Source organism: Sinohyriopsis cumingii, chromosome 19 (genome assembly GCF_028554795.1).
Source record: "Sinohyriopsis cumingii isolate HCF-2022 chromosome 19, ASM2855479v2, whole genome shotgun sequence".
Classification (NCBI taxonomy): domain Eukaryota; kingdom Metazoa; phylum Mollusca; class Bivalvia; order Unionida; family Unionidae; genus Sinohyriopsis; species Sinohyriopsis cumingii.
Window position 1 is genome coordinate 62667813 of NC_142979.1, and position 15922 is coordinate 62683734.

Sequence of the window (15922 nt, forward strand, 5' to 3'; positions counted from 1 at the left end):
GTTATGTATTATGGGGTGATGTGAAGCGGCGAATGGAAGAAAAGTACGCGCTACTTAAACTGGAATGCTTTATGGATGGAATAGGTTGATTTGACGAAAGAAACGACGAAATTGGAATATAAGGATTAAATGATCATGGATGGGTATTTATCGATGTGTAAATGTTAACAACGTTAACATAAAGTCCTTTGGACTTTTATTTACTTTGTGAGTGATTAGGTACAAATTACACATCGATAAATACCCAACCAAGATTATTTTGATCCTATAATAATATCTTCTATATCTGTGATTATGTCCTCAGAGAAGTTTTAGTCCATTGTCCAAGATAATCAATGTAAACTAAATATTTCTTCAAGAATCACCCACAGTATGCTAAATATATAAACGTAAACATTTTTGCAGCTATCAAGTGTAAATAAATGTAGAATCCGAATTCAGATTCCGTTGGTTTCCACAGATGCTTCAGGGTGCTTTGATATTCATTGTTTTCACACTTTGGTACAAGCCAAATATGTTGGTAACAAGTTTTTTCTTTGCGTCAGCATAGCCAGTTTTCATTACTAATATACATACTTGTTGAGAGCAATAATAAAATATACGTGTGTCTACTATCCCTCAAGTCGCTGACTACCTTGGACCATTCGGTTAATAAGGCCGCCTTATTGTATCTAGTGTATGTATCCCCTGGACTTTAGATCAGTTATACTGGTGTATTTATCATTCAGTAGGATGATGGATGTTATTTTGTATTACCATTATGTATTATCAAATTAATGTAATGTGTAAGAAACCATAGATACTTGCTTATAATTAGAGTTCAATAGCAAGCATCATAGACCCTGATCAGCCTTGATACAAAGCGCCGGCAGATCAGATTTTATTATCATTGATAGGAATCATTAAGTAATCCTTGACGTTATATTCACATATATTTTGTCGGAATTTTTGAGAACTCATTCAAAGTCATTGTGGATTGGATCATTATGGTACATCAGGGCATTCAAGACTATTGGAATTCATTCGGAACATTCTAAAACTTTAGACTTGTGAAAGAATATTTACGATTATTTGGGATGTAATTTACAATATTTTAAGTGATTATTAAATGTTCACTTTGTAAATGAAGAAATATAAATTCTTTGTTGATTTGACTTAAATTATTGTTTACATTTTCACTATGTTACTTCATTTAAGACCAGTAGTCATAACAGTAATAATTCATATATATATATATATATATATATATATATATATATATATATATATATATATATATATATATATTGCTATTTTTATCATCTTTGTCATAGCAATATATATATGTCACACAGAATAACAAGCTATATAATCGTGATGCATCATATACTTACCCTAGAATAAGTGGGGTTAATACTTGTAAAACGTTGTAGATCAGCATACATCCAAAGGAAGCAAGCATTGCAAATCCATATACTTTCATTAAGGCCTTAAAAAGCGATGGTTTTTTTAGCGTCTCTGCAGACTGAAATCCACAAAGATGGATTCTCTTTGTATGCTTCTCAGGGGAACAATTGTTAGGTGATGCTTTGCTATCACTGCTGAAATGTCCACATAAGAAATGTATTAGTGCACCCTGTAAGTGGTAGATCTATATCATATATGCATGGTGGCTTAAAATCAAGCAACCATCCTTCAACATACCTACATACTATCTCCAAAAATACAGTACACTCCAATAATATGTAGATGTAATGATAATGAGAAATCGCTAAACTCTTAGGATTGATTAGATAAACTACTACATCTTTTGAAAATATGAGTTCAGCTTTGATTTGTTCTTCACTGAAATCTGTGTTCTCTCAGAATCGAAAGAGCCAATTGCATCGAGATGTTTTCTTTCCGTCCTCTGTTTTATTAAATATGTATTCCGTTAAATATGTATTCCGTGGAAAATGGATGGATAAAAGCTATGTACTAGTACACAATCATGGGCCAAAGAGTAGTGACCAAAAACGAGATGTTTTTAACCAATGTTATCTCTGTAAGTGAACAATTCCACTCTAAAGATTTAAGTGCGAAAGTCCATACAATTCGTGTTTTTATATAGAGCATACGCTTTTTTTCAGAGAGATTAATTAAAAAGGACGATCATAAACGGCAGTCAGTGTCTTTCAAATATTCTGCTTAAGGATAATTATTGGATACGGCAGAGAATACATTAATGATATTTCAATGGGTGGGGTATTGTTTTATATTTAAGATAAAAGCGCAGATATAGTAAATAACATACTCATATTTCTTGGATTTCTTCATTTCGTCGCTCCAGGTCTTCAGAAATGGTGGGTGACTATTACTGCTGTGGTCTCTTGGGTTCAGTGGCCACAAATCTGTTTCTTCTATCCCTTCACGAAATCCCTTTAATAGGATACTAGAAAGAAATATATATATATATATATATATATATATATATATATATATATATATATATATATATATATATATATATACACGCACACGCCGGAAATTACTTAACATGAGAATTTCCATGTAATTTCTTGCTGCTATTTAAATTGGTAGATTAAATTATGATATTAAGTTTTAAACTATTTTAATAATTCGTCTGCAAAAGGGGACATTGCAAAGCATGTGTTCAGGGCTCATCACAGCAAGATAATCTACAGAGATTTATAAGCCATAGTATTAAAATACAAGGGATAAAGGAAGCTATAAAAATAATCTTTAAATGGACAATTATATATCAGCAAAAGAGTTTTCGAATTAATCCAAGTAGACTGCAAATACATTCTCTGAAATGATTTCGGAATCCAGACTTTCATCAAGAAATCTGCCACACTCATGATTTTGACATTCGGGGAATATGAATCAAAAGCGTGTGTACTTACGGGTTCATCCACCAGAAGAGAATCCTTGACAAAAATGAAGACTCTATTTCTGGACATGCGTTCTGAAAAGTTTAACTTCAAGTCATATCCATAATTTCTAATAAAAATATAAATTACAATATATACATGAGACACATATTCTGCATTTCAAGTATTTCGATAATTGTGGGGAAACTTTCCCCAACAAATTAAGACTAACGAATACATAACAATATATAAGTCTGCCTGTTCGCATCTCAACCTGTCTGTCTGTGTATCTGTCTGTCTCTGTGTATGTATGTATCTATGTATGTATGTACAACTTCATATATGCATTGTAATGTATATCGTGTAATCCGATTCTAGAGGAAAGCTACCTGATTATCTGTTTCGTTCTGCACCGGCCTTTCTGCAAAACTGTGTAGAATCAACTGTACTATTATACTGCCGTAGTGCAGGAAAAATTGTACAAAACGGACTGCATCTGTATGGTATATCTGGTGGAGAATAAACAAACAATGAACTTGTCAAAAACTCATTGGGAAACAAAGAATAAAGCATGAATCATTGAATACACAATTATAATATTGACATTTTTATGCAATCACAGTGTATTATTTTTCTGTAGAAACTGGTGATATTGATTTGTAGTTCTACAAAAAGGTTACTTGAAAGAAAATGTGCCGCATTGGTCTCTCGAGTATGAAGAATGGGAACAATCCATGGACTTCCAGTTATAAGAAGAACATTTTGTTGTCTTTTCATAAATGTATAGAAAGATGATGCTAAAGAAACAATGTTAAAACAATGCTGGTGATACAACATGATTCGAATAGCAAAGGTAGAATGAGTTTATCAGTTTCAAATAAGTTCATTGCTTAAACTAAACGATGTAATTTGAACTCCGTTCTTGTTCAACATAAACATGCATACATACATGTACATAAACAACATATACATCGAAAAGCAGAGAGGAAGGCGACCACAACTTGTCGCTTTTGCAATTTATGTCACATACAAGAATGGTCTATTCTACGATAATAAATTTAACAATATCGTCTGGTGAGTAGATATCCACCAATCCACGCTAATGTATTAGGATATCAGATACAAGGTGACTAAGGAACAAAACGTTTACAAAATTAATATCATTTAGGTGATAATCTTGTCGTTTAGAATAATTAAGTTTTATCAGAGCACAAATATAAATATCACGATGTCAACCATATGAAAAACATATTTTACAAATTTAAAGTTACACATTTTCCTACATTAAAAAAAGCCATAGCTTATATCTTGCGCTGAAATAAGGATTGTAGTCCACATATATGCTTAATTTCTAAGGACAAAGTCTGAGAACTACATTCACCTTCTCCCATAACGATTGTATTAAAACAACAAAAAAAGGACTTAATGTGCGAGAAGAGGTGATGTTTCAAAACCAAAATTTCCAAAGATCCTGGCAAATCTTTTCACTTATTAAGCTATGTAAGAGATCTTTATGTCCTTATTTATCATTTATTTCAAGCATATGCCTCGAAAGGTTACCATGGATTTTATACTCACTTTATCTGTAATAAAGCCATCGAAATTGATGGCTTCTCCAAAGGTCAGCAAAAACCAAAACATCCAGAGAACACCCGAAGTTACTAGTCCCTTTGCTCTCTCTAGATGAATTATCAAGACGGACAAAACCTGAAGGACGGAGAGAAACATATTCATGGTCAGAGAAAGAAATCGTTTAATGTATATTCATATTTCAAAGCGTACAAACGAGGGAAAATGCCTGCATAATAACTTAACATGAATACAAACGAAAATCGGTGAGGCGTCAAAGAATATTAAAAGCAGTCGGAGTTGGCGTCTTTTCTACATGACAGTAAACACAGCGAATGAAAAAGAAAAATGGTATGTATTTCAGTTTTATATATTTTCTGTGCGCTGAAGCTGATAAAAGAGAAAGAAGATGAACAATTAGAAGTTGAAGAAAAGACTTTGATAAGCAGTAAAAATAATACGAATAGATACAGAAATGGCATAATGCGTTTTCCGTCATCGACATTTGGCTATTTAGCAAAATAAATTAAATTCCATACATCGATATGTGCTATACTATATCTTTGAATTAACTTTTAACAATAAGGGATATGCGGAAAAGAGGAAACGAGCCTTAGCTTACAATTTAAACCCCCCTCTCTTTTTTAATGCAGATTTTCTCAAAAAGGGCTCCAAAACTTGTACGTTTGTTTAAAAGAATCATTTAATTCTGTCCGTCCATTGCAGCTGTGAGTAAAACGTACATATCCACCCTCGATTCAAAATAAACAATATTTTAATTTGTGGGCAAAAACCTAAGAAAACGCCATTCTCAGAACAATACCATCATTAGTCGGTCCCTATATGATTCAGGAGCTATACTTGTATATCTACTTTGTTTTTTAAATTCCACGGAGACAAATCCAGATCTTGTTTTGAATGTGACCTTATTTAAAGGACACGTAAATTATACATGGAAAATAAGAATAAGAATGAAGACAAGTCGTTGAGAGATTTAGTGCAATAAATGTTCTCCTTTTTAACAAATATTTACTCTTGTATGAGCTTTATGTATGCCGCAATATAACATACGTTATGTCAAAACGTTATTTAGTGACCTACTAGTAATTGGGGAAATATTTTTATATATTAAAATATTAAAATAGCCTGCTTGCCTGTATTGTTTGGGTGTAGTAGACTCTTTTCCTTAAGACCATTTACATTTTCTTAACAGAATTATATAATAATGGCCATTGAGTTAAACTTGATAATGAAAGAAACTAAGAAATACATTCAGATGCTCGGTCAATGTTGATCCTTTCTTATGGATTACTTCTTTCACCATTTGATCAGTGAGGTACTACAACTCTTGCCGAAGAAATTGTTGAACATACAATACTTATTGTTTCCAGCAACCCGTTCGCCATTCTAGTTAGACCCAAGATCTTTTAAAAATATTATTTATAATGGTTTAATCATTAATCTATACAATAACTATATTTAAACTACATTAGAGTTATAACTGATCAAATGTACACCTTGACATCAAGCAAAATCACGTCATGTCTGAGAACAAATGAGCAAACACATTCATGAATTCAGGGAAAGGAGAAAAATCCATTGTTTTCTTGAACGAAAAACACAAAGAAAAAGATGCTCAGAGATTATAAACCTAATAAAAGTACGTTTTAAAAGGTATGTCATCATAAACACGTAACGTACTGAAACAAAATGATAATTAAAGTAAATTAAATTAACGCAGATTAATTTACTGCTCAATTCATGCTTACAAATGTTGCAGCCTTGACGCACCCAGCAAAAAGCAAAACGCTGCCTAAGTTCGTCCCAGGGATTTCTTCACTCGAATATTTTATCAGATTCACAATTGACAGCACAAACAGAAATACGGAGAAGACCTGCAAGAAAAGCAATCAGATGTGTCGTTTCTATGAGCCTTTTCTGAAACTTTCTATTTTAATTACAACTGAATATTGTTTATCATATGGACGATTAGAAGAGAGAAGTTACCTCTCCACTTGCTTGCATACAGATAACTCTTTGTTACGAATCGTTAAGAAGACATGATGCTTTTTATCTCACATTCCAGACGGACAACAATATTTTGGACAAAACGAACTTAAAATGTTATATTTAACGCTCTCTTCAGCAATGATTGCATAAATCCATTCGGTTACTCATTACTAAATGTAGCGAAAAAAGTTTAAATCTAGCTAGGAAAATGGATAAGAAAACATTATAAGTAGAAAAATTCTCACGTTTCCTACAAAGGCTGACAATATGAAAACTTTAACAAAGTTATATAGATCGTAGAACAGGTTTGTGCTGAATGGATAAACTATTAAAGATTGAATAGCAATAACTTACTATTGTAGGTGTAGGATGAGTAGCATTCGTGACTATACACATATCAAGCGCAACAATACACAGTCAAATATTAAAATCATCTTTAACAAAAATCTGCAAATCATTCTGAAGCAGTCGTCGTTATATTAATTGGACCATTTTCTATAGAACGTGAAAAGATATAAAAACTAGTTCAACAATTGGATTATCTAAGACATCGACAGCTTTTAATGTTTTGAAAGACTTTAAACTGTTTCTACTTTCATAATTTCATTTACAAAACTTTTAACCAAGTATATTTTAATAGCTAAATGACGTCAAAACACGTGAATAATGGGTATATTATAGAGCACTTCAAAAGGGTTTGCCCATTTCTAAGCAACACTTAGATTTTTTCCACAATGTTATTGATTAAATAATTAATTCGTAATACTCGTTTGCATTTCATCTGCTACGAGATATCCGTACCTTAAACATCAGATGTGAAACGTTAACGTGATACCGAATCTGGCAGATGACTGTTATTTTAAACCAAACTTAAACATTTTTCACTATTTTGTATTCCTATATTAGACATTAAGGTCTTGAAATTGTACGTATAATTCAAGAGATACTGATTGAACCCTGTTTACTTGTTTATCGGAACAAATATTACGGTATATTAACTAAATTCACAAATATACTGTAAAGGAAATAATATGGATTTGTTAAAGCAAAAGTATCCTGGACAAAAGTTTTTAAAAATACAAAAAATCTTCGCGAGATGGATGAACTTTTATTTAAACGAGGGCAAAGACTCAGTTCTTGTTTGTAAAATGTGGAACAGTTAGATTACGCTTGACTAACTGAATCGTTTCTCTTTTAAGAAAGACCTATACAAAAGAGATAAAGAAAATAAAAAGAAACCAACGGAAAGTATCTTCCAAAGTGATTAAGTCTATCGTGATGAAAATATGGTGGTTTATTGTAATTAAAGCTTTTAACGCGATTTCGACTTAAGCAAACAGTTTGCACATGACATCAATAATAGAGATAGCAAATACTGAAAGACCTTACCATATATATATATATATATATATATATATATATATATATATATATATATATATATATATATATATATATATATAAATATGTATGTGTGTGTGTGTGTGTGTGTGTGTGTATATATACACTTTTATGCTTTTCTACCGTGGTTCGACTTGCAAGTTAGAACCGTCTTTGGCCGATGAATGACGAAGGTATCTCATTATGGTTTAAAAGATTGATTCAAAGTCTAGTTAAACGCTTTTCTAATCACTTAAAAGACAAACCTAAGTTGCAGTTGTCATCTGTCTTCATGAGATTTGCTATCGTTTAAAATCGGATTTATTCGGAAACTCTTTCATTATCTAGTTGGTTGAGCAAAGAATTCGTAATCCAGATGTGGGACCAATACCCACATCGACAATGCTGAGTCAGCTGGTTTGTGTTCTTTTCGGAAAGACACTTAGTTCCGATTCCCTCGGCATGATATAACCAATAGTGATTATAAGATATTGTCCTAACAAACAAAGCAAATGTCTCCATCATTTTCTTCATTAGATAATTCTCAATGTGAACGGGAAATAAGATAAGGGAAATTTATATGCGTCTACCTATTACCAAAGTCGCAAAGCAGGATGGTAAAATCTAGATGAAATTATTTACAATGTAGCATGAAAAAGAAAACAACAGTTGTAGAAAGCTTTTGATGCGATTAGCGTTCGTAGAAAATACTGTCATGACTTATTACCGTTTTGGATATGTTGAGGCAGGTCAGACGAATAGTGGCACCGTTTTTCGTGGCATGAAGATAGTATATGTAGACAGGTAGCGTGAGCCATAACCAGCCGCATGGAATCAGCATCAAAATTTCATTCTGGAATGTCGTTATTCATAAAGTAATTTTAATTAATGTTATCATCATGTTTAACAGAAAATAAATATAAACAATATAAACAATAACTTACAATCAAGATTTAAATGATATTCTGCTCTCCTGGAAAGCTGTGGTTTTAATAGAACTTAAAGTCGAAAACTGTGCAACAGTAATACTCTCCACCCCAATTTATATCGCAGCAGAAGAAATTTAAATCATTTTCTTCAGCAGTTTTGCAAAACCACTTTATAAATATGAAGGAGCTGCGTTGGGAGTTGATGAGTTCTGAATATCTAATTTTTGCAGAACTGAATATTTATTAATCAGTTATGTTTACATTTTTCCGTAGACGGTCTTTAAATCAAATTGCAGTATTATTTTAAACAATCTTTGACGCATATACCAGATAAAAAAAAAACAAAGTATACACAATGCAACAGAATAGACACACTTCTATCAGATATGAACTTTGTATAAATATTTTTACATTAGCAGGTAATGGTAAATTAAATCAATGACAACTTTTTAGAAAATCTAAAAGAATGGTTCACAACACACTCCTTACTAGAAACTATATATAGATATATTGCAAACGTTTGTATTTAAAAACAGTGTTTTAGTATTGTTCTGACACCTGCCAGGTGTTTTTCGACATTATGAGCCTGACAATGAATATGTCCTGTTTGGACACTTAAAAAGCTGTCTGAATTTAAGGTAAACGTTACAGAAATAATTTGAATATAAACATACGGCAGTCAAGAATTTGAAACCAGAAATAAACTCTCCGTCTACTGCTGTATTGTTGTTTTATTTTTCGGTAGAAATCGTTTGAAATATTTTGTTTGTTTGTTTGTTTGTTGTGGGGTTTAACGCCATTTTTCAGCACACTATAGGCTATACATGGCGGCCAGTATTAATGGTGGAGGAAGAACCCGGGAAAACCCGGGAAAGAACCACCGACCCACGAGAAGCTACTGGGAAGCATTCTCACATACCCACATTGGCTGAATCCTAGACTCGAACCGCCGCAGACAGAGGTGAGATAGCAGTGATCTGTAACGAAGAGCGCTTTAGACCACTCGGCCACTCGAGGCCCCTATTTTGTGCAGTTAAGTCTTATGCATCCAATACAAAATAAATGACCTGAACAATTTAAAGGACTTACTTTTCAGATTTTATCTTTTGAAAAAGGAAATAATTTATTCATCAACAGGAAAATGTTTCATAAAAATCATTAAGTTTACACATGATTTAAAAGGTTTAAAAAGTGTTCAAGAATGGCACAATTTTAATTAGACTACTTGTTTGCTTACATGGCATTTCTTTGATATTAAATAAAATACACTCATATAGCTCCATAATCAGTTTGACTTGTATTTCGTTTATCCTTTTACGAGTTATGAAGATAAACCTATAAAAGAACATGTGTTTGGTATTTACTGCTGTATCGGTGTTTACAAGTCATCTTATCGGTGGAGATACCTAACAAATACATATATCTTCGAGAGGTTGGTAAAGAACAAAGGCAAGTGCCACAACATGCTGGCATGCACAATTGTCAGCCGTCAGATTAAATAATTCAAATTTGATTATGGGATGATATTGTTCAAAGTTTAATCCATACGACAAATATACAACCGCTGTAAATGCAGTAAAGAAGTAGGGATAGGAAAATTTGTATTTTATGCGAGTCAGGTAAGAGAGATGTCTCTATTGAATATTTCTCTATTTACAAGCATAATTACACAAACACATTCTTGTGTTAGAGGTATATCGAAGATTTGGTTATGAAACCCATTACAGAGGACATTTGTTCTAGATATCCCACAGTGAACAGAAATACAGCTTATGGCAGTAAATTTATAGCAAACAGTGTCGTATCGAGAAGGTTATTCAATAATTAATTTTAAAGAATATAAAAAATTCACAGTGCAAGTGAAGACACGTTTACCAAAATATTATGTACTATTAATTCAAACTAAACACTCGTGTAACGTTTGACCAAAACCTGGAAACTGTAGATAATGGGACATTATGCATAATTAGAGCTCTCATAATCCTGGAAAATAAAAATGAAAACAACATTACGTGGCTCGAAAGGACTGATTTAGTCTCAAAGGTATAGTGCACTAACACGAAAATATGGTTCAGTTTTCATATTTGACCGACCTTTAACCCAGGTTACATGGATGAGCACATCCTGATTGCCAATTCCCTAGGTAATGCATCAATTGTTAATTGCTAGTTGTTATTTCAAACAGCAAGGAGACAGTCTGGTGGTTCCACAGAGTTCATAAATGTTTGGTAAGAAACACAAGATGGAATTCAAAAATAATGTCCTGTATCAAAACACCCATCTGCTAATGTAAGTGTGCACAAATTAACTCTTTTAGGGAAGGTTTCAACATGATACCCCAACCAATATTCCACAAAATCTGAAACCATATAATTTATGAAATCTCAAGCTGACTTCTTTTTCTTTTTTCTTTCCTTTTTAATTTTTGGTTTATATGTTTATTATTTTGTTTGCTCTGTTTCGATTATATTATTTGTTTCATAATATTGATCCAATATAAAGCTTGTTGGTCAAATTCGACCCAAGATTATAGGCACGCTTTTACTCTGGTGGTGTGCACTATTATTAAACGAAAGTCGTACATAATACTCTTCAAAATATGGAGAAAATGGCAATTGTATTTCATGTTCAACTAGGGCATATTTACAAAGACAGAATGAACTACCAGCACAATTAAATGATGCACATAATTTTTGACAAAATTAGAGACTGTGGAAATTGATATATAATAAAACTGATGACATGCTTATGCAATTAGCTTGAAATATCAATACAAACTAAAGCTGCATATAACTAATGACAAAAACATGGGCACTGTAGACAATGGTATTTCATAGGCACTTCGGATTTGCATTATCTTGCAAACTGAAAAGGAAGACAAACATTAAGAGACTGCGCATTAGCGTTTTGTACTAGGAGATGTTAACTCATCGTAATATCACACAAACCCTAACACGTGCCAATACCTATGGATCGCTGGCAAATATGACCGATGGCAAACTGCCATTACATATCATATCCCAATGCAACTCTTTATAACCTGAGCATTTTTCAAGCATTGTTCGTGCAGCTGTCAGTGGACATTACAATATTAACACAAATTCACACTTTGGTAAAATCGACATCAAATAATTTGATTTTATATGGTATGCTATGCTAATGAGTAATGTGTTATGTATGTTATGGCAATATGTCCGTTGTTGTTCTCTTTTATAATATTGGACGGATACGTGACCCTTTTCTGAATGAAAGGATGGTAGCATCATGAGTAATCCTTCACTTGATAATACATGAACTGTTAATTGCTACTGCATACGGCAAGATGGCAGCTTGATGGTTCCATATTTGTACATATATAGAGTACAAAAATAACCTGAGATGTCCAATGGTATTTTGTGATATTGAAGATGTGTTTGAATCTAGACTATCAGTCTGTTCCACAAAGCATTAAAGTTTTATATCTTTCATGATATTTCAAACTTAATTCTCTTTGTTATTTTTGTTGTTATTGCATCTTGTTTTATTTGTGTCATATTTATAAGAAATGAAAATTGTTAGTTGAATTCTACCTGATTTTAGAATGTCATATTTACAATACAACATAATACAACACATTTAATCAATATTTCAGGCCACCGGTCAATAATATATATATGATACTTTTGTATCATATAATCTACCTTTATGATTTCATTAATATCTCTAACAAAACCAAACAAAACCGATAAGACTTGGGTACTTTCTTCACCTGTAGTGCGTCTGCAATGATTATTTTCATAAAGATTCTTTAACATCAGATAAAAATTATAGGAATATCCGTTATGATCCACATGCATTAAAAGTAGACAAAATTTAATAAACCGTGCAATAAGTAATAAGTAACACATAATAGGTATCTGCATCAACAATATGTGTAGAGGATAAGAGATTAAGTTACGGTTTGGAATCCTTATGTTGTACCTAACAATATTTGTAGACCCAGAATTATGAACCATGCCACAATATTGGTTTTACTATGACGTCGAAAATTTTGTCAACAAAACCGATTATGCAGCCAATATATAAAACTGCTTTCAACAGACTTGGACTTATAAATATGTATCATCTTCATACCACAGACTTAATCTGGTATTCAAAACCTTTCTAAGACTCATACACACTGCATCTGTTAACGACCTCTGTAAGTGTTGGGATCTTGAACTGGAAAAGTTATGATTTTGTCTCATTCTTCTAGCAAAATGCCATAGTTAAAAAGTTTGATAAATAGAATCAGTAAGAAAGGAAAATATTCAACACTGTTTACCGTTCTAACATGAGTTATCTTAACATTAATTCACCTCCAAAGCATTCAGAACAGTATTGAGAATACGCCTATGGGAGCCATATCTACTACTAATGATACTACTACTACTACTAATAATAATAATAATGCTGCTGATACTACTGCTGATGCTACTACTAGAACCACTACTACTACAGCAATAATTATTTGAGATGTTTTGTTTATTTTATCTTGCGGAAGAGCATTGCTTCCTTCGAGTCTGCGACAGTAAGACATGCTCAACCTATTTAATTGGTTGTATTCTGCAGCAAAACTAGAGATCTTGCATTACCATGTGTGGCTTTTATTGTTCGCATTTTTACATTCAGCATTTTCAAATAATAACATTTGCAATTAACAAAATACTATAGCACAATCAATGAATATGGCGTCAAAATCGGTTAAAACATTTACTTTTACTTTACAATACACTGACTTCATGTCGACCATCAATAATAAAGATTAGCTTCCACTCAGAAAATGTAACATGTTGGTCCCAAAATCATTTTAATGACCAGTTAAAAATGACTTGTGTAATTCTATTTTAGTAGTCGTTTGCTGTCTTTTGTTGGCTCGGTGACCTGGAGTAGGCCCGATGCGGCCATACCATAAGAAACAACTAATGAGGGAATAGCCGGGGTCTCTAAATACTTAACGCATTGGAATTGTGACCAAAATGGTACAGGTTCGAATCCTATAATTGGATCCACTCTTGTCGGCTTCTGTGGCGCGACCAAGGTAAAGGCACTTTAATCGCCTCGGCAATAAATAATCCACTTGTGTTGCAGTGCCATAAAACACAAATCCAAACAAAATAAATTTTGCTTCGAAATGTTCTATCAATGTTTTGCAAAATGGGCCGGGGAAGACCTCCATCTCATTTTTTATCAAGATGTCTCCTCTAAAATATTTTTTTTTTAAAAACACTTTTCTTTTGTAGAAGACATCTAGTCTTACAACGACAACGCTTGTTTCCAACCACTTTGTTGTAGTAACGTATATGTCGCTTTGAGGATCCTGTCATTAATTTAGAAAAGTGGTCTTTTTCCGACTGTCGGCAAACCAACGCAATTTGATTCTACACCCGATACCCGTATATATATATATATATATATATATATATATATATATATATATATATATATATATATATACACACACACATATACATATACTCATTTTCGAACAATAACAGCTAAGGGAAATGCACACATAATGGCAACTTCATTGTAAAATCAATATATAAGTAAGTGTGCAAGTTTTGTACGAGGAAGTTGCCGTCCGAGTCGGAACCTGAATATTTCTTACTAAATATAAAATGTATCGTCGAATAAGGTTCTTCTTATGGAATAAATGTTGTTTCAACGAGACCTGACTGTATAAATAATGATTTGTCAACAATTTGAGAGAATGTTATCTTTTTGTTCCTTTCGTCCCAGATATGTTCATTAAAAAGAACATGGGATACTACCTCAAAATGGATATAAAAGTATTTTCAATTCATCGATATATAACGCATGATTTAAAGGTATCATCAAACGTATAGTTCCTCCATGCTGCTGAATTGACTTCTGTTTAACTTCTGGACATGTTCTCTATTTCACCAAAGAGTACATTTCCATGGAAGTAGAAATTAACAGCGTTGCTAACTAGGCTTCAATTTCCCCCGTTTTGTATGCTAGTGACAATATTCATTCTAAATATAAAAAACAGCAAGCGAGTTAAATAGTGATTTTGCATTAACATTATGCAACTAGAGAGGAATAACTAAAAAAATGACTGAATACAAACGTTAACGTCGATGCAAGAGTGCAGATATGAAGTTCAAAATGAAATATAATGCCACTATAGTATAAGGATAAGAATGCATATAACCAAAACAGAAATTAAAACACCGATATAGTGTTTAAAATTACTTTATCTTGACTATTTGAATAGAGATATGTGGAGTGGTATGACTTACTCAGTTAAACTTTACAACAGTATTGCAGCAACGTTGTTATATTACCTTTAGGCACAATGATCTGGTGAATGTGCTAGCATATTACTAAAACGTTACTGTTTCACATCATGATATAACATTCCTACAGCATCTTGAAAACATTACAAAAGCAATTGGAAACAATGGAAAAAGAAATCTACTTTGTGAACAACTATGTACTACAACAATAATAAAAGTCAAAGTCTGCAATTAAGCAATACCAAAATACTTACCTAAATATATATATATATATATATATATATATATATATATATATATATATATATATATATATATATATAGCGTCACCTCACACACAAATCCGCCTGCAAAAATGTTCTAAACAGATTACGTTTTAAATCGTTTTATTACAGCTTCTGAAATCGTATTATGCCTTTTAGAAATGCATAAAGATATGCATTTTAAATACTAATGGTCGTCATTGTCTGGACTTTGTTAACCTGTACTGACAAAAGTTTGTGTTAAAAAAAGAAAACAATTTTAGATTTTAAAATTAAAAATTAAAAATATAAAGAAATTATTGTAATAATCCTGAAAATGTAAACGATCAATGATATATACTAAATTACAATTGTCTATGAACCTCTAAAGGTAAATGGCCATACAACAGGGTGGACAAAATAAAACTTAATTCAAAAACTGGGGTAGAAAAATGATATTTCCTAATTTTCATGCAATAGTCAGATTATCCAATTATGAAGGGGGACATGCCTTACGAGCATGTTTCCTATGACTACGTAGTTATGTCTACTTGTTTCAGTATGGTTTACACGCAAATGTTTTTGCTGTTGATGACATGAACACCTGTTTAGGTACCACAGACAAGCAACAAAATTAATTGATAAATATCCCTTGGTCA

The 15922-nt window shown here is 32.3% G+C and overlaps 1 protein-coding gene and 1 long non-coding RNA gene across 2 annotated transcripts in view; both read right to left on the reverse strand.

The window, feature by feature from the left end:
* Positions 1 to 1379: 1379 nt before the first annotated feature.
* On the reverse strand, positions 1380 to 2951 carry LOC149775825 (uncharacterized). The gene is made up of 3 exons (XR_016416439.1): positions 2886 to 2951; positions 2273 to 2410; positions 1380 to 1580 (listed from the first exon to the last, which is right to left on the reverse strand). It is a non-coding gene; the product is annotated as an uncharacterized LOC149775825 (long non-coding RNA).
* Positions 2952 to 3226: 275 nt separating this feature from the next.
* Positions 3227 to 15922, reverse strand: part of LOC149775826 (ATP-binding cassette sub-family C member 3-like) — a 34505-nt gene continuing 21809 nt past the window's right edge. Inside the window, exons 2-5 of the mRNA XM_089943523.1 lie at positions 8539 to 8664; positions 6191 to 6316; positions 4431 to 4559; positions 3227 to 3361 (exon numbers count right to left, since the gene is read on the reverse strand). Coding sequence (XP_089799649.1) covers positions 3227 to 3361; positions 4431 to 4559; positions 6191 to 6316; positions 8539 to 8664 — 516 coding nt within the window. The remainder of the gene's footprint in view (positions 3362 to 4430; positions 4560 to 6190; positions 6317 to 8538; positions 8665 to 15922) is intronic.